Below are 21,312 nucleotides of genomic sequence, written 5' to 3'. Positions count from 1 at the left end.
TTGCATTTACTTTTGCGTGTTTCAAATAGTGAAATGACACGTGCAATCCCTATCCACCGGGCTAAAGTTCTCCTTCGGCTATCCGCTTTATTCGTAATCGCCACGTGGGAATTTCCATGCGTATCTTTTCCGGATCCGAGGGCTTCGAGGGATGAAGAGGAGGTGAAAACTCATGATCCCTCATTCTCCAAGGTTCATGTCGAAAGGACGGTCCTTTCCGAGACTCTGTAAAGGCTAGGTGCATTTGTGCAGAAGAATAGAGGGATCAGCGCCCTGCGCGGGCGTCTTGAATAAAGCTCACCTTGGTATGGCACAAAGCGGACAAGGAAGTGCGATCGCAGCATGGGCAGTTTACGCAGAGTTTACGTCTTTCAACAAGTGTTCAAGGGAACTCTACTGACGAGGTAGCCTGCATTCAACTAGACGAAAATTTCCTCTGCTTTTCTGTTCAGAATCCTGCTCAGCTTCTCTGGGAGGGCGGGTTTACCTCATCCTCTGTGCATGCTAATTTTTGGAAGCGTGGTATTAGATACACTTGATGTGACATATTACGCAGCTTATTTGGGGTTGCCCACTTCTCTGCTGGCACACGTGGACCAATGGGATCATTCTGTCTATTGGAGGCTCCTGTGCCTAGGATCGTTTGCAGAGTGCCTGATGAATGTCCTGCCTCTAATGAGCACTTACAATAATCGCAAATGCATCCTGCATGTGCTGCCCTCTTGTCCAAGGAAAGGGTACTTGTTCTCCAACACCCATCCTTCTCTCCCGGACATCCGAAGTCAACAGCAGCCATCCATGGTTTGTTTCCAAGGGGGCCCCCTGTGTCTTGACTGCAGGTCCAAGAGTGAAGCCAACAGACCGTGAAAGCTTGGTAGTCTGGAGGAGAGCCTAGAAAGTTCAGATGTCCTGTGGGGTGCCTTTGCTCCCACCGATACAGCCTGGTTAGCACGGCATTCCACTCCGTTGACAGCAGCCAATATGGCTAGCAGTTGAAAGCCATTTCAAACAAGCAATTGGGGGCATTTGCCACTGGCGTTCTCAAGAGACAGACGGGAGAAAGACAGGCACTTGCAGAACAAGCAGGAAGGCGCATCACAGCAATAAGCGAAAGCAGCAGCCGTCACAGAGCAGTGGGAATCTCATTGCGGAAAAGGCCAACATTTGGAGCCCAAGAATAAGCGCGGCCTTGAAGCAAGGGAGCTCAGCCTTGAAACGACAGCAATTAGTACAGGCACCAGCAGCAGGCAATATGCCGCTCAAAGGGGCGCGCGGGGGCAGTGCAGCGCGCGCTGCCGCCCTATGCTTGTGCCTCCTCGGCTCATGTATTGCACAGCCTGGAGGTGAGACCCTCTTTGCAGCTGGCAGGCTGCCATATAGCCTATTTGATCCCGTTTTCGACCAGAAAGGGAGAAACGGAAATCAAGAATTGCGCATTCTGCAAGTCCTGCAGCCATGCATACATTGCGAGCTGTTTGACTGCAGAGGAAAGAGCGAGGCCTGTCTACATGCAGTCCTTGCCTTCCTGCCCTTGTTGGGCTCATCTCATAGTGCTGGTCCAGATGTGTCATAAAAGGGGTTACCAAATTGCCAGGCCGCTTCAGGCATGACTGCATGAACGCGGCTGCACCAAGCCAACTTTGCTTCCTTTGTTAAAACATGCGAAATTTGTGATATGAAGATGGGCAGTAACAGACTGCCGACAAGACCAATGAGCCTCAGGTGGCTGCCAAGAGTTCTCTAGAATGTAATATAACAACAACAATAATATGAACTCTGATGTCCCCGTTACGGATCCGCAGGCCTCCCTCCGCGTCCTTCTACGGTGCTGACACCGGCGCCGCTGCTGCTGGCGTCGCCGGATGACTGGATCGGGCTGACTCAGCCGGGCACGGGGCAGCCCGTCAACGCGGAGCAAACGCGCGTGCCTCCGGGCGCCACCGAGATTGAGCTGCAGGTGCGTGCATGCGACGACACATGTTATCTCTTGTGGTGAGATTTAGTCTGCACTTCCCTGCATTTCTACCACACAAAGTTGCTTGCCAAGCTCCTGTTGTCACATGCCATACATAGGGACAGGCTTTTTGTGTGCTCGTAGCACATTTACGATGCCCAGTCTTTGTCGAGCTGTACTGCGCTCGGCAGCGCCGCTGCGGGACTGCAGTACGCAGCTACCCTCACGTGCCCGGCCTTCTCATCATGATTGCTCGGCAGTCGATGCAACCCGCTCTTTGTTTGAGCTCTCTGGCAAAGCCACATTGTGGTCCTGGCAACAGAAGAGCCACACCAAGGGGTGTTTTGTGCCCAATTGGTGGAAATTTATGTGGTAAAACACTTGATAGACCAGACCATGACAATAGTTTGCATGCTTGCGCCTCGCAGTTGACAGGCCCAGAGGCGGTGGCGACGGATGACACAGTGGATCTGATGCGGTCAACCCTGGCAGAGGTGCTACCAGTGACGTACCAGGGGATCAACCCAGTCGCATACAAAAACGTGACCAGCTGTCCGGAATTGCCCGGGGAGGGCAGCCCGTCCGGCGCCCCTGCACCCAGCGGCGGCCGCCGGCTTCTCGCTGACTTCCCGGTGCGCATTTTTACATTTGATTGCGACAGTCCCTGGCATGTTGAACCTGTGAGTGAGCGCTAGGTGGGAGCTTGCAGCAGACCGGTCTTGCACTGGGGCAGTGAAGTTATTGCTTAAGACACGCAAGCTGCAAGTTGCGAGCAATATGGTGCACTACCTGCAACTCCGCTCCGCGCAAAGGATGGGGCAAAACAAATATGTTCCAGTTGGGTGCAACCTCTTAGGGAGATACACTCATGGACAGGACAATCATGCGCTCTGATGCAGGGCAAAGGGTGCTTACTTTTGCAACGCTGCTTGCTGCTTAGACGTCGTGTGATACATCACTCCACCTGCAGGGGTTGTTAATAACGGATTTATCATGCCGGCAGGTGCCGAGGCGCGCGCTGCGAGCGGAGCCGGCCTACGCGCCGCCGCCGGAGTCGGCCTGCGACCCGAAGATGCGCGCCGTTTTCCTGCTGACATTTCCCCCGGACATCAATGGCACGCAGGGCCAGGCGCTCATCAGGTGTGCATTCCCACCTGCTCTCAAGCTGACTGAGGCAGACATCAGAGCCCTCACAAGGGCAGGCCCTCACAGGCCTTACACGGGCAAAATGGATGGTTGTTAAGCAACTCCTTGGGGGAATTTGCAAAGACATCTATTGATCGCCTCCCCGCTCTTCCACCAAACATGAACTGAAGTCTGAGCTTCAGAACCAATTCTTCAGTAGCAAGTTTTCAGTCGAGCCGGGCGTGGCCACTTTGCTGGAGGGACCTTTGGAGAGCGGAGGCCTATCTGAGCAATGCCCTGCATTGATCTGTTTCTGAGGATGAGGGAGTAGCCAATACTGGGGGACTCTCCTTCAAGGAGGTTTAGCTGGAACCAGCTACAATGCCTGCCCCTGACCAGGAGCAACATGCCGCCAGGATGCAGACAGATGCTGGCCCTTCTGCCGTCACATGCATACTGCTCTGTTTCAGGATTGGCATGCATATTTCTCATTGTTGCTGTTCTGCAGGGACGTCGTGCACACCGGGGTGTATGCTGCGCGGCTCAAGCGGCGGAAGCTGGACATAGACAGAGTGGAGCTGCTGGCTTCCATGCGCGGTGACTCACCCGGCGACGCTTACACCGCCGCCGTCGCGCCCCCAGGTGACTGATGCCGGCAACGGGGCTCTCTGTATCTGACATGTGAGATCTTGCGACGTGGCGGAGAATTGATTGAAGGAAGTTTGTCAGGCAGCCGGATGGTCAGATGTCTGCTGCCCCTACATTGAAGGGGAAAAATCTCCTGGTGGCAACCAGCAAGAGCTTACATGGCCGAGTTGTGCACGCACACCAGTAATATTCTGGTGGTAATGCTTAGAAATTGCGAGGTCCAAGACCTTAATTCAGTCGTGCTTGCACCCATACCGCCAAGTCACTTGTCCTTTCCTGCTGATGTGTCCATTTCACAACCCGCATCCAGTCCCCATTGTTCATAAGCCGGCTCCAGCCAACCCCGTTTGCTTGCACAGGTGAGGACGCGCTGAAGAGCGAAGTTGTGAACTTGGCGCCTGCACCGGCCTTTGATCCAGCGGCGATGGCGAAATCACTTCCCAACGGCACGCAGACCAACGTGTATTTCACCCTCGTCCTCACCGGCTACGATGCAGTGGTGCGCGATTGCCCTCTGTTGACTGTACATGATGTTAATTTTTTGGATTTGATACAAATGGTCAGAGAATATGTATCCTACTTGAGCGTCTTTTTTTGTCTCACGTTGTGCTCGGTTCCTGCATGCTTCGCAAAAGAAAGCCATGCATGCAATGCACCAAGGGTTAGGTGGCCGGGACAAAGGGTACATCTTGATGTGGTCATCTGAGGCGCCAGTGCTGGAAGTATGAATCCTTTGTGAGCGCTGCAATTCCACGGTGCTTTAATGTGCTGTCAAGACTTGTGCACAGTCTGTCGTGGGACTTAGTAGTGCGTGCTGCGGGTGGGCAGGACACAAACGGTAACTTCCTGCTGGCTCTAACGCGGCTGCTGACGGATACTCTCAACACGGGGGACGTGGATTACCTCACCCCGGAGAACACTGCCGTCACCGACGTTTCAAATTTGAAACCGCTGGCGCTGCCGAGCGGCACCGGCCGCCGGCGGCTGCTGTCGGATTCGGGAGCGGCCGACGCGGCTGTGACTAGAAGAGGGCACCCCAAGATTGTGGGGGGATCCCGAGGTGAGGCACCTGCGCTTTCCAGGGTTCGCGGCAGAGACTGCCGGTCCTAATTATCGGCAATCGGGGGATCCTGAGGAAGGGCAATTGTCCATGCCAGGTTTGGCAGCAGAGTTTGCATGAAGCAGCAGTCTCAGATTAAAGCGAATTGATGGATTGGATGTTGCATGGGTCCCAATGTGAGGCGGAAGTGCCTCCCGAAAGATTTTGAACCCATTTGTGATTGCCAGGACGTCTGGCACTCGGCAGTAGTGTCTGTCTGTGAAAAATATCACAAGTAGGCTTCACAGCAAAAAATATCACAAGTAGGCTTCACAGCAAGCACCAAACGTCTTGACAATCGTACTGGGTGCTCCCTGCTGAGCTAGCAAAAGTGGCAACAAGTTACAAGGCGAGGCATGTGCTTGCTGTATCGATTTGTATTTTCTCTCATGGCAAAGGATGCAGATTAGACATAGGTGGTTCAACCTCTACCTGCTTGTCTGCAAAATGGCAATGCTACATTTGGTGCTGGAGACAAGTGTACATTCTACATATTGCTGAAAATGGCACTGAACGGTGCTCTGGTGGCATTTTGCAGCCGGCTCAGTGGCAGCAGCAGACGGCCGGCCGCGCAAGGGACAGGAGGGTTCAGAAGCAGCCATTGCAGCAGATTTCACCGCAGCAAATGGGCAGCCGCAGAAGGGTTGGTCCAAGGCTATTACCGCCGGCAAAGGGTTGCCGGGAATTGAGGGCAAGGGTTCAGGGGGCGCAAAGAAAACTGCGGGAGATTTGGTGGCCGCCAAGGGGTCGCAGCGAGTAAGCGCTGACCGGACGGTGACGAGACTCGGCCTCGTCAGAATCCGCGTGCCCGGGGCCGGCCAGCCTGATGTGAGCTTTCCTACACCAAAGACTATGCCGTCTTTTCCCTTACCCCTGTCATACAAGCTTTTACTGGGAAGCCGAGTGTGCCTTGCCTTCTCCACACTGGTACTCCGGTCTTCGCATGCAGTTGACAAGCTGCGAAGCAGCCTGACTGAAGGACCCGATCGTTGGATACAGAAGCCAGGCATTTGCCTTGACAATGGATGTCTGAAAGTGTCCGCCTCCGGAACCAAAGTAGCCACATAAGTGGTTACTGTTGCTTGGTTTCGGAGATTGCCCATGTAAAAATGGCTTTCTCTGCACCTGTGAGCTCGACTGTGGCTACTTCGGTTCCGGAGGCGGAAACTTTCGGACATCCATTGTCTGGAAGGTCGAAGTTCTCGAAACCTGCTGGTCTGTCATGCGGCGGCGAGGCTCAGGTGTTCTGACTGTATTTTGCGCGATGCAGGAAGAAGAGGAAATCCAGGTGGGGGCCAGTTGGCAGGTTGGGGAGGGTGAGTCACTGGGTGGCAGCCTAGAGGAGCAGCACCAGCACTGGAAAAGCCGCCTAGCTTCCAGGTGAGACCAAAGCAAGCTCTGTAATTTTATGACTGAATCCCGCTTGCTACCAAGACATGGAAGGCCCCAGTGCCCCAGCTTAATTCCTAGTACTTTACATCAAATTAAGCATATGCAGGTAGGGTGAACCAACAGGTTGCGAATGCATCCATGTCAGACTTGCATGGTCACCTGCTGAAGCGGTGTTGAAACTATTTAGAGATTGCTAGGCGGCACTTTCTTCTGACATAGCGATCAGACTGCTTTATACACCTTGCATGCACTTTTTGCTCAATGTGGGAATATTTCCTGAAGGGCCGGGGAGTTGTGCAATCTACGGGAAGGGGCGCGCGCCGCGGGCACGCACTGTCTCCGGCACCGTTCCCTGCTTCAGGCCCCCCAGGGGTCCCCCCCCGTTATCGCCCCCGCCCCGGGCCCCGTAAATCTTACAGATGACTTTGCGCTCGCCAATCTCGGGCCCGTGCCAACTCTGGCCGTCTCTTATGAAGTCTTTGCTGTTCCCTCGCCGGTGAGGCCTTCTTACCTATTCTGGATCAGCACTTCCTTTGAGCAGAACTGCTTCAATTCATGCCGTGCTGTAAGGTATATGCCACAGTTGCTGGGAAATCCTGAGAATTGTGGATGCGTGGGTGGTTTTCTGGGCAGATGTGGCACATGCATTATGCCTCGTATTTCTGCTGTGATTTTTCATTACTTCCGATTGGAGGAGTGTATGACGGTGGCATTAGGGGTAGAGGCAGACCATCAAGGAGCTGGAATGAGCATATGAGCATTGCCTTGATAGCACAGCACTTCTAGAGGATGTACAAGAACCAACAAGACCGGAAAGCAAGTTCCAAGGTGCTGCTTGACGCACCCAATCTTCAGGAACAGGACTGGGAAAACGAGTGATAAAAATCTAAGAGCATGACAGGGGAACTGTGTCGTGCGCAGGGGCCGGCGATAATAGCGGACAAGTTGTCCTACTTCATCCGAACGGGGCTGATGGTCAAACTGTTCCAGTCTCAGGGGTTCCGTATCGATTATGTGCAGCTCGCAAAATATTCACCCTCTCCCAACAGTGCAACTCCCCCGCCTGAAGCCGGCGTCGCCACCGCCGAAGCAGGTCAGCGCCCCTCAACTCCCCTGTTTTATATTAGGGATTTTGCCGATAATGGAATCTTTCGAGGCAATGTCAACCCCACGCTGATTTCAGGGGGCCCTGACTAAAAAAGGAGCTGTGGTTGTGTCATATGCGTGGGGGCTTTTTCCTATATTATTTTATTTGAGAGTTAAAGGTTAACATGACATAACAATTGAGGGGTTTACATGAGTATGGAACTATTCCGATGCAGACAATACTCATCATGCATGCCAACCTTAGGCCCGCCAAATTCATTTTCTGTCTTGCCCGCGGTACTCGTGACTCTGCATGTGGGGTTCCACACCCTGCACCTTGCCATTGCCCCGCCATACATTTCTTAATAAACAGTCGAAGCAAGGCTTTCCTGTGCGAGGTTGTGCAATTCTGATTGTGTGGCCTGTATTCCAGAGTTTTTATGGTTTTATGGTAAATATTCAAATCCCCAAAATCCTACTTAAAATAGGCCTAAGTAAGGGTGCACTCACAGGCTCGAGCGGGCTGGGGACTGCAAAGCTTGTGGGAGTGATCATCATTCCGATCGCAGTCGTGGCGATAGTAACCGCTGCCGTCTTCGCGTACCTCTTCTTCCGCAACAAGAAACGCTTCAGCACAGCGGTGCGCCCGAGTGCCTATATCAAATGAATTTATCCTTGCAAAGCTCACCTCATGCCGACCACACAATTACATTGTAGCAAAGGTCCCTTTCAAGCCTGGCCAAATTGGTCGTGCATGCGTGGTAATTCGTGGAAGAGCTGGCAAGAATGCTTTTCTGGAATTTTAAGCATCTCAGATATCTCCATGCCATCTAGCTGCCTCTCTCAGCGCTGTGCAGCTCATGATCAGGCATTGGCAGGCAATGAGAGGCATCACAGCAACTTAACGGGCAACAGAACTGTCAATGTACAATGCACAATGTACATTATGAACATGCATTGGCAAGCAACCGTAGTGGGACGCATGGGCCGCATGCTTCACGCCAGCGAGCGGCCGGTGAAGCTGTCTCGGAAACACGCAGAAAGTCCCCTACTTTGTAACACATTATCTTGGACGGCACCTGAGACACAATGATGTTGGCGCATGCGCAGGGAAGTGAGCGGCCGGTGAAGGACAGTGCGCAGAGCATGCACAGCGCGCGGTCGAGCGGCAAGAGCGACATGCGCACGTCGGGAAGCGGATCGACCACCGTCCGCTCCATGCTCGACACCCTCGTCTCCGGCCGAGGGGGCATCTCCGCACAGGTGGGACGTAATATGATCAGCGTTGTAGGTCCATCTAAAACTTCGTTGGTCTCGTCCGACGGTCCAGCTCGGTGCTGCTTGTTGGTCCATCTATTGCTTTGTGGTCTAGTCCAACGGTCCAGCTCGGTGCTGCTTGTTGGTCCATCTAATTCTTCGTGGTCTAGTCCAACGGTCCAGCTCGGTGCTGCTTGGTTTAGTGCATGGTCTATCTTTCGATCACGTTATGGTCCAGTATGCTCCATTATCTGGTGGGGCCATTCTTTACTGGTCACTGGTCCCATTTGGTGCAACATGCAAAGACTCCTGTAGGTTGTCTCTCCAGCGCTCACAATGGTACCTCTGTCTTTGGCACAGAAGGCGATGAGTGCAAGTTTTCCCAAGATTGACTTTGACCCAAGAATACCCGGCTAGAAATTAAATTCAGATTCAAACCTGAAGTAAGTGGGCATCTTCTCTGCCGGCAGGAGGCGCTGGCGCTGGCTTCAATGAGCAGGAAGTCATTGACGCTGCCAGGCATGAAGTCCGACTGGGAGATTGATCCGGACGAGCTTGAAATCTGCCGCCGCACCGACGGCTCCGAGTGGGAGCTGGGATCCGGCGCGTCCGCCCGGGTGAGGCTGCACGGAAAATACTTTCATTTGCTTCAGGCTCTGGCCTGCCTTCAGTGCTTTGCTGGGCTCACGTGTTTTGAGTGTTTCTGTCATCTGTTTGCTTGGGTTTGCTTCATATGGGGGGTCTTACCAATGCCTGAAGGGCAAAGAGTCATTTACTGTACCTTGTAATGTCTTACATGGCTGTGCATTGTCACTTTCTGTCTTCTGACAGCGTTCAACTTTTGCCGCCTGGATCTCGCGTGGTGGCTTATCTAGCGCACCGTGTGCCAATTTTTGTCTGATGCTCGATCCTGCATGTTTCCTGTATTGGCAGCTTGCCCGATTTGGCGTATCACCTAATCTTAGGTGATCTTGTGCGAACTCCAGGTGTACAAGGCGACGCGCACGGGCGTGCAGATTGTGGCGGTGAAGATATTTACGGACCAGGTGACTTGCTCAATCTCTTCCCCCCTGCACCATTGTTACAGCACCTCTTGTCCAGCAAACTTGTCTCGGGTGCACTTGTTTCTCATCATTCTGTTGTGCAGCCACATCTGCACTGTTCGCGCCAGTCTACAATATCAGCAATGATGCGAAAACAGTATATTTTGCATCTGAAAACGTGCAGGGTGTCATGGGATGACATGCACTGCTCACATGCTGCCTTTATTTTTTATTTTTTAGGGTTTAGGGTTTGGGGGTTCAGTGTATTTAGGGTTTAGGGTATAATTTGCTCACATGCTGCCATGCATGCCACAGGTGACGGCGGAGCACCAGCTTCGGTACGCAGAGGCGTTCAGGCGCGAGATATTCATTCTGCGCTCATGCCACGACCGCAACATCGTCCAGTTCATCGGGGCCTGCCTGCAGGTGCGCGCCTGCCAAGTCACTGCAATGTTGTTCAGTGGTGTGTGGTCGCTAGAAATGTCTGCTCCAAAGAGATGCTAGCATGCACGACAGTGTGTTTCCGACTGGCCGAAGGCTTTTCTGGAGCGCATGACGAGAGCAGAGAATGTGAAACCGGCTCTCATTTGCTGGGCGGCAAATTGTTTGCGGTGAAAGTGGCAATTGGAGGCATGGGCGCCGTTTGCAGCTTGTGATGTCTTCAGAATAGCCAAGGGCTGTCCAAATTCAAGAAGGGGTGCCCTCCTAAACAGGCCCCCTGAACAATTGTGTGGTGCACCGCTGAGATTTTCAGCTGGCCCCTGACCACAGGACGGCAGCTTGTCAACTGCCAGTTTGGGGCACTTAGCGCTTCTCCAACCCCCTTGGCACGCCATATTAAGAGTCTACCACGGAAAATACACCTGATAAAGTGCCCTGCGTTACATGCGCGCGCGCAGAAGGGCCGGCCAACCATGTTGCTGGAATACATGATAAACATTTCTCCCTAATTTTCCCTGATGTTTTGTTACAGCCCCCAAATAAACACCCCTGTTGGTTGTGCGCGCAGGAGGGCCAGACGATCCTGGTGCAGGAGTATATGGAGAACGGCGATTTGTTCCATGCCATCGCAGAGGACACCCACTCGCAGCGCTTCGGCTGGTACCGTCAGCGCCTGCCCACCGGCCGCCTCGCCCCCGCCACCGGCATGGCCAGAAGAATCGCCCTGGACATCGCTCGCGGCCTGTTCTTCCTCCACTCCCGCAAGTGCGCTGCTGTCTCACTGCCTCTTGGCCCTCTGTTTAACTCCCTGTCTTTCTTTAGATTACAACAAAACAGAAAATATACCATTGAAAGAGAACCCCGGCCGCCTCGCCCCCGCCACCGGCATGGTCAGAAGAATCGCCCTGGTTATCGCTTGCAGCCTCTTCCTCCTTCACTCCCGCAAGTGCGCCACCCATACCCCGTGCCCCTACCCTGAGCCCTGTTGAAAAAGGAAAGCAAAATGGCTTAAAGGATAAAGAAGCAAAATCGGCCGCCTCAGCCCGCCACCCGCATGGCGCGCCGCATCGCCCTGGACATCGCCCGGGGTCTCTTCTTCCTGCATTCTCGCAAGAGCACCGCGACACTTTGCAATTTGCTCCATGAACCCCGGCCAGTTAGGCTGATGTGTTTCCATCCGCCACATTTTGGACCCAGGAGTGTTAGCTTGATGCTTTGTGACTCTGCAGAATTTGAGCGCTCCGGTGGGCTGTCTCCCTTTGTTGACCACGTTGATATCTTCTGCCTTTCTTCAAGAGTATTTTTGAACTTTACTGGGGGCGTCAACGATTTTTTGGGTACTTCACTTTGTGTCTTTTTCTTGATATCAGTCGGACAGCGCAGTCGATAAGTGAACCTTGCAATGCTGCACAGTGGTAAACATTACTGAAGAAAGCTTGCTTTGGATTGAAAAAGGGACGTGTGAGATTGATCTGTTGCATTCAATTACACTGACCATCTTGGCAGAAACTTTGAAGCTAACCACTTTTGTCTCTGCCCTGCAGGGTGGTCCACTTTGATCTGAAGAGCGCCAACATTCTGCTGGCGCGCGATTGGACGGCCAAGATCGCGGACGTGGGCCTCGCCAAAATCCTCAAGGACGGCTGGCTCTCCACCCTGCGCGAGGTAAGACGCCGTTCCCTCCCTCTCCAGCCTGCGGTAACCTTGGTTGTGGTGGGCTGCTTGGCCCAAATTTGATGTTTGCCCCATTGAATATCCGTTACAGGAGTGAACTGGGTCTTCCGACAAACCTGCAATGCCAAAACTTGTGTGCCAAGGAGAGAGGTACACCGATGGCTGACAGAATCACTCCTCCGAACAATGGAGCGAGGTAGTCACCTGAGCGGATATGATGCCACGCTGTATTGAACACTTTTCTGGGCGAAGCATTGATGCATAATCTTTTCTGCCTGAATTTTCAGGCAGGAATTAACAGCGTTGCTCCTGTGTCACTCTGCGCAGGTGGGCACCTTTTCGTGGGCTGCCCCGGAGGTCTTGCTGGGGCGTCCATGCACAGAGAAGGTGGACATTTATTCCTTCGGCGTCGTGCTCTGGGAACTATCAGCGGGGGAGGCACCCCCCGGCCGCCACCTGCGACCCCTCAGGTGCGCTAGTAAGACATATCCAAGCCCGGCCGGGCCGGCACTGTTGTTTGCGGCACATCATGAGAAGGTCTTGAGATTCCGACCAGCAATTGCTTCTTGCAATGCAACTGCGCTTCCTGCATGACATCTGGCGCATTGAGTCTGTGCTGCACTTGGTCTTCACAGCAGCTGTGGGTAGTGCGCAACATCTGAGGCTGCTCTCGAGCCCCTGTTACCCTTGCATGCACTGTCTGAGACCTTCATGGCCTCTGTGCATGTCTTTGGGTCAGGATACTCTTCCAAAACACATTGTACAACACCTAATTCCAGATCGCCCGGCCCCTTCCATGTCAGATTGCCATAAAAGTTTCGGCTCTGTGCACGTCACCTTGACAGCATGTTTGGGCTCAATGATTTGGGTGAAAACAGGGTGTTTAATAGGATTTAGGTCTGAGTTCTGAAGGAGATTGTGAAAGTATCCTAGTATGGGTGCAGGGTCCCTGAGGAGTGCCCTGCTGACGTGGAGGCGATGATAGCGCGGTGCTTGGACAACGATCCCGACGCGCGGCCGAGCGCGCGCGAACTCGTCGACTTCATGGTCGAGCTCCCGCACGCCAGCAGCCGCGAAGACGGCTCAACCGGCGCCGCGTCTGCATCGACCGAGCTGTCTTGTTCAGGTGCGCGCCGTGTTGCTTTGCTTGAAGCCCCAAATTCTGTGTAGAGTCAAGGTGTCTTATATAAGTATCCTGCATGCGCACGTTTTTGAGAAGTCCCCGATGCCGCGGCCGCCTCCACAGGGCTGTCCTGCTCCAGCGTGCGCCATTTTGCGCTCTTTTTTCAGCGTTACTTCAATCTGCATGGCTGTCTTTGGCAGAGATCCGGCACAAATTGCGACAGATTATCCTCTTGTGGTGTTAAGCTCACTCGACATCACTGCATTGTGGACCTACTCGCTGCTCTTGAATCCCAATCAGGATGTGAAAATGTCATTCTGCTTTCTCGAGATCAAGCCAAGCGTGTGCCAGGTTTTCCTCGCAATATCCAACCCACACCAGACATTGAGCAGTATCTTAATCTGGTGGACAACCGGGATACCAAAGGCCGCCGGGGGGTGACGGCTGTGTGCAAGATGTGGGACTTGAGAAGGACAGTCAGGCATGCATGAGCCGAAGAGCCCTGAAAGCTAATCTCATGAGAGTGACCGCCTCTTTCGCGTGCGCAAAACAGGCGCGCTGGGCGAGCCAGAGCAATTACTGACGGCTGGCCGCAGCCTGGCGCCGGTGTCGCCAAAGCAGCCGCCGGCCGGAATGGTGCTTCCCAACACCTTCGGCCTGCTCTCCATGCAGTCCTTCCGACGCAACAACTCCTTCAAGCGCGCCAACTCCGGGCTGGCCCGCGCGCAGGTGGGTGCCCTGTTGAAAATCCTCGATCGAGTGAAACCTCCTGAAAGCTTAGATGGGGCGTCTATGCTGGTGCATGCAAGCAAGTCAGGAAGGGCACAATTTCTCGAATTTGAAAGTTTGACAGCGTCGCCGTGCGGCAGTGAGGAACACTTTGTGGGATAGAAAGGTGGAAAAAATTTGACAGCTACTGGAAAAGAACTCATACGAAGCCACCTAGCAAGCAATTGGGCAGTTCGGTTCAACGACTTGGAAACAGCCAGACAATAGATCTTGTGGCATAGAAACACTGGCATTTGCCCTCCTGCAAGCATGAATGAAATGTTGAAGGATTACTTGATCCTGGGTTGTGGCCTGTCGGGCTGCAGACTTCCTCAGCATTGTGATCAGTCTTATGAAAGCTCGTTAGAAAGCATCATTGCATGGAACCTACAGCTGGACCAGGCAGAGCCAATTGGCTCAGCAAGAGGTCAATGCGATCACATAATGCACGCACAAGATTTCCATGACGAAGAATCCCTGACTGCGCCCAAAGCTTCCTGTCTTGTATCGGTGCAGTAGAAGATGTATCGGCGCATGCCTACACTTATTGCAAACTGGCGACATATTCCGGGAGTGATGTATATTGCTGATCACACTGCAGTAGAGGCCCCAAAAAGAGCGCAATCATTTTTTCGCAGTCGGGCGAGGCGCCAGCAGCGAAGCAGGAGGGGCATGCCACGACGGCGCCCGGTGGGCAGGCCACAACATCGGCAGCCGACGAGAAGCCGCCGAAGCCGCAGAAGCGCTCGGGCGTGACTATTCCAAGCGCGTTCAAATACCTTACCTCCACCTCGTTCAAACGCGAGGCCCCGCCGCCGCCGCCTGGCGTTCCCTCCATCCCCGACGCCCCAGAAGAGGTCTGCTGCGACTTTCTGAAATCTGCTCATGAAAGGTATTTGAAATACTGTATTGAAAGGTGTGTATATGGTTCATAATTGCTTGGTGGCATCGTCCAGTGGAGAATGAACAGAGTGCATAAAGGTTACTGGAGTGCTGCAGCCACCTAGGACCTCGCAATGTACATCGTTACTCTGCTGACATGCTTCATATGTTTGCGTCTTGAAATGCAGAGTGCAATTCCGAGTGTTTACCGAGAGCATAAGAGTCTGGGAGTGATGCTGGCTCGTCCTATATTGGCAGGAGGTCATGGCTGATTGGTATTTTGTGGGTGTTCAGGAGCTGGAGGCGGCAGTGATGGAGAGCAACAAGAGCCTGAGCGCGGCAGCTGCCAAGGCGGCAGAGGCGGCAGTGAAGCAGGCCTTGCAGGAGCAGCAGGGGGTGTCTGAGCTGCCTCCCAGCGAGGCAATCGCCCCTGGGGGATACCCTGCCAAGGGCGATGCCCTCGGCGCCCCCAGAAAGACCGTCCACTTCAGCGACGCTGAGAATGCCCCGGCAGACGCGCGCAACAGGCAGCAGACAGCTTCAAGCTCTGCCGCTGCTGAGAGCAGAGGAGTGCCGGGCGGGGAAAATGCGCGGGGGAGCAGAGCCGAGGGTCAGGCAGGGTTCAGGGGAGGCGAGGAAGGTTTGGCGGAGCCGGCGTCACAGCGGACGAGGCCGGACACTGGGCAGCAGGAGAGAGGCAACACCGCGCGGCCGAATGGCAGCCCGGTGATGTCACCGTTCGCGGCAGCCGATGACGGGGCGTCGGCGGGCGGCCAGCCGCTGCGGGAAGCTCCCTCGGCAGCTTCTGGGGCAGCTGCGCGGCCTGCAGCGGTCGTCAGGAGCCCCTTTGCTTCGGACAATGACTCAGCGCCTGATCAGCCGACGCGGGAAGCTTCCTCGGCTGCTTCCAGGGCAGCTCCTCGGCCTGCTGCCGTCTTCAGAAGCCCCTTTGCGTCCGAGGATGACTCATCGCCTGATCAGGCGCCCCAGGAAGCTTCCACCACAGCTTCCTCAGCAGCTTCCAGGCAGGCTGTAAAAGTGAGGAGCCCTTTTGCTTCAGCGGATGGAGCAGAAATGCAGGAAACACCCGATGCAGCGCCAGCTGGCTTCAGCCCATTCGCAGCTGCGCAGCAGGGAAGTGATGTGTCAGCAGCGGCGCCTGCGAAGCCTTCACCCTCGAAGGGCCGGCCGCCTGTCATCAGAAGTGCCTTCGAAATGGAGTAACCCATGAGTCAACCCTGTTATATGTGACTGCTGTGGGCGTGGCAGTATGAAGTGCCAGACAGGGTGTTGTAAAGTGCTGTCTGCAGAATACGGTAGTATGCAAAGTTTGTGGGCTGAAGTGAAGTAAACATGCCAGCACTGATGCTGAAGGACAGAGTACAGCTGCAGATAAAGTGCTGCGAAGCCTTGAAGCTTGAAATTGGGCGAATGTCTGGGATAGCCGGCTGGAAAGTAGCATGAAAACTCCACATCTGGTATTTGCTTGTTTCTTTGCGCTCACATTGCCAGTTCCTCATAATCACCATAAGGTGTTTTCTTTGCTTATTTCAGAACTGACCTAGAATGTTTATTCAATTGCCCTTTGTAGGGCTCAATATGCCTCAGGCGCTTCGACTCGAAGGCATTGCAACTATGTAACATGTTCTTATTCTGCATTTTGTGAATATTGAGAGACAGGCTTGCTTCATTCAGACCTGTGGAGAATTCTTTGACTGTAACTATGGACCCATTTGGTTCAACGGTTCATAACTTCAACATGTTCTTTCCTCCTGATCAGTACATCCCTCAGCGGCAACACTTGGCTTATCTCTAAAAATGCATCAGACTCAAAGTGGGTTATGCAAACATTTCATATTTTAGGCAAAGTCCCCTTATAGGAGGTTTTGATGAAAATTGTGTCGCCGATTGCCTCTCGGATTGAGAGGATGGTAGTAATCCACTTGCACAAGCGTGCACTGCATGTTTTACAGCCCAGGATTCGACAGCCCGCTAGGGCCCTCCAAGGGATTGGCCAACCTGCTTCAGGGCTAGGAGCAAGAATTTAGGGCAACCTCGGAATAACAAAGAATATCAGACAAACTGGTGTCTCATCTGAACACAAATTTTCTCAATCCCATATCTGGAGCTTGGGATGGAATAATGCAGTCTGCCTTATACGCAGTTTTTCATTCTCCTTCAGAGATTCAGAAAAGTTACCCCGTGGGCACACCCACTGCCACTGGCAGTGCCAGCCCATTATTCACCCAACTCAGGTCGCTGCAAGTTTTCTCCATCTAAGCTGCAATCCAGCCTGGAACTTCAGGGTCCAAATCCAGTAAGTCTGTAAAATCACTGACCCCTCAGAACTAAGGAGCACGCATCGACACTGAACAGCAGCAGGGAGGTGCCCATGCATGCAATTTTCACTGCTGCATGGCATGCTTGGGTGCATGCTCGCTTCCATCATGCAAAAGCAGGCACCCCTGTCTCGCCCATTTCCCACAAGGGCATTCTCCCACACCCAATTCCTGTGTGCCAAGAAGCCATTCAAGAGACATGTAAAACACACATGTCTATCTTGGTCCGTATGCCACGAGCTTGCTGCCGCAGCCGATGAACACTTTCCCGCCGGCGACAGTGGGCGTCGCAAATTTTACCCAGTTTTTGCAGTCGGCACGGTCTCCCGGGGAGTTGCTGTTCCAGAGGGGCGCCAGGTCAGCGGCGTTCCATGCGTACAGAGTGTCATTCGAATCTATCTCCCACACTATCGCCTCGCTGGCATCAGTTGATACCTGCCAATTAGTCACTTAATCAGTCATTCTCTCCGTCATACTCACTTTGAGTCGCTTCCAGGCAAACTTGGGGCTGGATCCATTGCCTGACTCTGATGCTGAGAGTCATCATCCAGCATACATTATATCGATTTTCAGGATGATATTTGGCGAAGACCAAGACTTGTTGCAAGTCTCCACCGAGGGTGCACCAACTTACTACAAAAAGATGGGCGTCAAAGCTCATCACCATGAAGTCGGTGGGCAGATAGCGGGACACTGCATGTTCTAGAGCCTCACTATGAGCGTGGCAGAAAGCAAAAGAAAGAGTGCACCAAACAAGCAGCCTGAGGGTCAATCCGACTTCTTTGCCACTATTTCCATTCAATGCACAGCACTTGCCCCATGCTTCTACTCCCTTTTCTGAAAAAAGAAAAGAGAAAATGCCTCTCTCCAGATCTGTATCTCACCGCAGACACGATGGGCACTGAAGCGCGTCTGCTGAAGTTGCCCACGACAGCAGAGGAAGCTGCCAGCGTCAGTTTATCGCCTGCCCCGAACGCATACTTTTGCAGCGGCACACCGGCGCGCACACCATGCAGGTACAGCTGGCCATTGCCTGCAATCATGACGTAATGCTTAAAGGGAATATTGAGGTTCATACATTGTGAGACTCTATATTTCCTCCACTGGCTGCACTGAGTTGAGAGCTTGGCAGAGATCGGTGCTGACCGCGGCTGAAGACGGCAGCTGTCGGCTCTTGTGAGAATTTGATGAAGTGTGCTGCTGGTGGTTTGGAATTCAAGATGCTGCATGTTGAGACAAACTACACACAAAATCAACTCTGAAAGAGCATCCACATGTAAGCCTCCTGCATGAGTTTTGACGGTCCTTTGGCTTCTTACCTACAACCCAGTGATCATCTCCTCCATACAACGCCCACAGGGCGAATACGTACTGTTCTTATTGGCAGCTTCGGTTTTGGCCGTGCCATCACTGGTCGCCCTCAATTTAGCAGATAAGAGACCGTTAAAGGTTGCATCCCGAAAGGAAACATAGAGATTCAATGCTGGAAAAGCATCGACATGTGGGCCTACTGCAGACTTTTTACAGTCCATCGTCTTCCTTGCTTCTAGGTACACCGTATCTCTTGCAGATGGTCCACTGGTAGCTACCATCTGTTATTTTGCTTGCTTTCCTTGTTGCTGTACACAGGTGCTACAATTTACGGTGCCTGCTTTGCAAAGAACAGACTTGTTTGCTGAATGAAGGACAAGCACGCACCCACTGGCCAGTAGGCAGCCCCGCTGTAAATGCCACCGGCGCCGATGGAAACAGATTTATTACTGGCGGCCGCAGGGGGGATGGTCTGCCACGCGTTCCCGTTCCCGTTGTTGTTGTTCTTGTTATAGGCCCCCAGCGCATCAGCCTTCAGCAGATAGTAGGCTCCCTCCTTCCCGCCCGTGAACAAATACTTCCCCTGCACGAACATAGAACACATGGAAACATTTTTGTTTGCTGACACATTACAAGAATGCAGAGCCCTCTGTTGAATGCTCCTAATGGGACAGGAAGTTTCTGCTTGTAAGTGCATATGCCGGCGAGGCACTCCAAGACAGGCTGCCTGTCATAGGCATGCAGCATCAAACATGACCCTTCCCACACACAGTGCACGCGAGCAATTTTATGCGAGAATCATCGGCGCACATGAGGCAGAGCCGGGAATTTTCACTTTGGGTGCACGCATTAGAATTAAGGGCAGAGAGGTTAGCGCATGCACACCTTCACAGGTATGGCGGCGGCCGATCCCATATCCAGATCGTTTGCTTGCAGGTCCTCCTGGTTTGATGGCGAGAAGTAATCCACCACCTGTACATGACACCAGATTTTTTTTAAGGTTTAGGGTTTTTTTCTACGAGATTCCCCTCCCAAAATTGTCCAGTCACTCCCGGAATGTGGTCTGTCACTGATGACTTCAAAATCCACCACTCAACAAAAGCTCGCTTGCTGTGCAACATGCGATGCAACCTTGACAATGACACGTTTCTCTTAAGTCGAATTGTGATTGCACGACATACAGCGCCAATGTAAGAAGACTGGGGCGGGCTCCTTGCAAGGATCTACACACATACAGATCATTTGTGATGCACTGGAAGAGACTTTCACAGTGACAGCTCGGCTTTCTCTGATGCTTCATCAGATCTACAGGTGGATGGGGGTACACGCATTTAGGTCTGGGAGTGACACGCGGATGACGCAGTCGCCATAACTCCCCCTGGACACATCAAATTCGCCGTCCCCCGTCACAAGGAACATGCTGCCCTGCACAGAGCAGCACCAGGCGCTTCAAAACATCCCCTTCAAATTTAAGGGTCTCATGCTATCTGATCTGAATATGTCGCCCTAATCTTGCAGCCCTAACTCTGCACAGTAAGCAACTCCTATGGTCAAGTGTAGGGTCTTTGTAGGTGCACGCTGTGGCACCTGGCAGGTGCTTTCTCTAAGCCAGAGTGTGTCTTGCTGCTCTTGTCAAGCGATTGATATGAGCGACTGAAGCAGGGTGGCTTTTGCATCGACACTTATAGACTGGTGAGGGTAATTTTGGTGGGCAGCGCACATTGAAGAAGACCGGCCCTGCGCCGCCCTGCCAGATGCCGGGGCCCTTGCCTGGCTCTGTGTAAGGCATGGACAGCACCTGAACAGGCAAGCAAAACCAAGCCCATCAGAGACTGCTTGCTCTGTCCCATATATCCACCACTTGGAAAGAATGTGCCTTATTCTCACCACACTCCGCATACCCGCCTCGGCCTAGCCTTTTCGAAGCCTACCAACACATGTCACATACCCATGCACAGCCAAGCATGCCCTTTGCAAATGGCAGGACGAAGGCAACACAGAGGAATGCAAGAGAACTTGCAAGATTTACCAAGATCGCTAAGAGCCATAGCAGTCATATCAGGCAAGAACTGTTGCAGCGGAGTGCGCCACCATATAAAGATAGCAGAGCAGGCGGGCTGGCAGGGTGTGTACCTCCATGGGTTGCAGAGTGGTGGCGTTGAAAGCCATTACCCAGGCATAGTAGTTGGAGGCATCACAGCGCGAGCCGAACGCCACATACAGCCGGCCATTGTAGACCGAAAGCCCTGGCCGCTGCACCTACAACAGCCGCATTCACCCTCTACACTATATATAACATGGGGTTTGTATTTTAGGGTTACATTAATCCGTAGTACACCTTAATGGATAAATCATCTGGTTATTCATACCCAAAGTTTTAGCCATACACGGCTCAAAAGGAAGGATTGCGTACGGTGAATTGCAAAAGGACCAGGGACTCTCAATGAGGGCTTCATGTGGATATCTGCAGCTGAAGGGTAATTGACAGAGAAGCTAAAAAATATTCCAGAGGCATGACAAACACACCCTAAACTCCTCTAATCTTAATCCTGAGGGGGCAATGATACCTGTTGTTTGGCATCAAAGGTAGCGGTGCTGCCGTCCTGGAAGGTCTTGCTGGCAGAGATAGGGGGGGACGGACCCCCCAGCTTTTCCGCCCCTGTAATGAGATTCAGCGCATGTATCCTGCAATAATTACAAAGAAGACGTTTTTCAAATGATTGAATGATTAAACAAAAGACCGCTGCACTCTAATGGCTGCGTGTGTCCTGCAGGAATCCAAGTCAGGCCTGGCCATGAGCGCAAGAAGTCTTGCATTGCTGCTGCAAACTCAGGCCATCATTGCATGCATTTTGAGGAGCCTGCAAACGCTATTGACTCCTATGCTAGCTTGATCAGTACACTGTAGCCACATTCATTATATTCCAGGGTGGTACTTGATGTGACAACCGCACCTGTATACAAATTTTCCCCCTTCTTTGGTCCAGGGGACTACATATAGGGTATTGGAGTCGCGTTTGATGTAGGGGGTGGATGTAATGCCCCACTCAGGGGCGATGTCGTAACAGGGCGGGCTGAAATCTGTCGGGTAGATCGGGCTGTCCCCCAAAACATTCTTGCGCCAAATTAGGTCCCCAGACTCTGCAACGCAGAATCGCCACAATAGCATT

The 21,312-nt window shown here is 53.0% G+C and overlaps 1 protein-coding gene across 1 annotated transcript; it reads left to right on the top strand.

Annotated features, from left to right (window-relative positions):
* Positions 1 to 1,252: 1,252 nt before the first annotated feature.
* On the top strand, positions 1,253 to 15,716 carry COCSUDRAFT_67597 (hypothetical protein; the record flags this gene model as incomplete). Its single annotated transcript, XM_005644318.1, has 23 exons — positions 1,253 to 1,343; positions 1,803 to 1,957; positions 2,383 to 2,586; positions 2,958 to 3,094; positions 3,588 to 3,721; positions 4,087 to 4,226; positions 4,556 to 4,787; positions 5,365 to 5,654; positions 6,097 to 6,206; positions 6,501 to 6,714; positions 7,140 to 7,311; positions 7,817 to 7,944; positions 8,415 to 8,567; positions 9,032 to 9,178; positions 9,548 to 9,607; positions 9,920 to 10,030; positions 10,614 to 10,810; positions 11,590 to 11,710; positions 12,047 to 12,189; positions 12,664 to 12,845; positions 13,396 to 13,571; positions 14,249 to 14,467; positions 14,787 to 15,716. The coding sequence occupies 23 exons, from the start codon at positions 1,253 to 1,255 to the stop codon at positions 15,714 to 15,716; spliced, it is 4,446 nt and encodes a 1,481-aa protein (XP_005644375.1).
* Between the last annotated feature and the right edge of the window lie 5,596 nt (positions 15,717 to 21,312).

This window comes from Coccomyxa subellipsoidea (genome assembly GCF_000258705.1).
Source record: "Coccomyxa subellipsoidea C-169, whole genome shotgun sequence".
Classification (NCBI taxonomy): Eukaryota; Viridiplantae; Chlorophyta; class Trebouxiophyceae; family Coccomyxaceae; genus Coccomyxa; species Coccomyxa subellipsoidea.
This window is presented reverse-complemented; position numbering and strand designations above follow the sequence as displayed.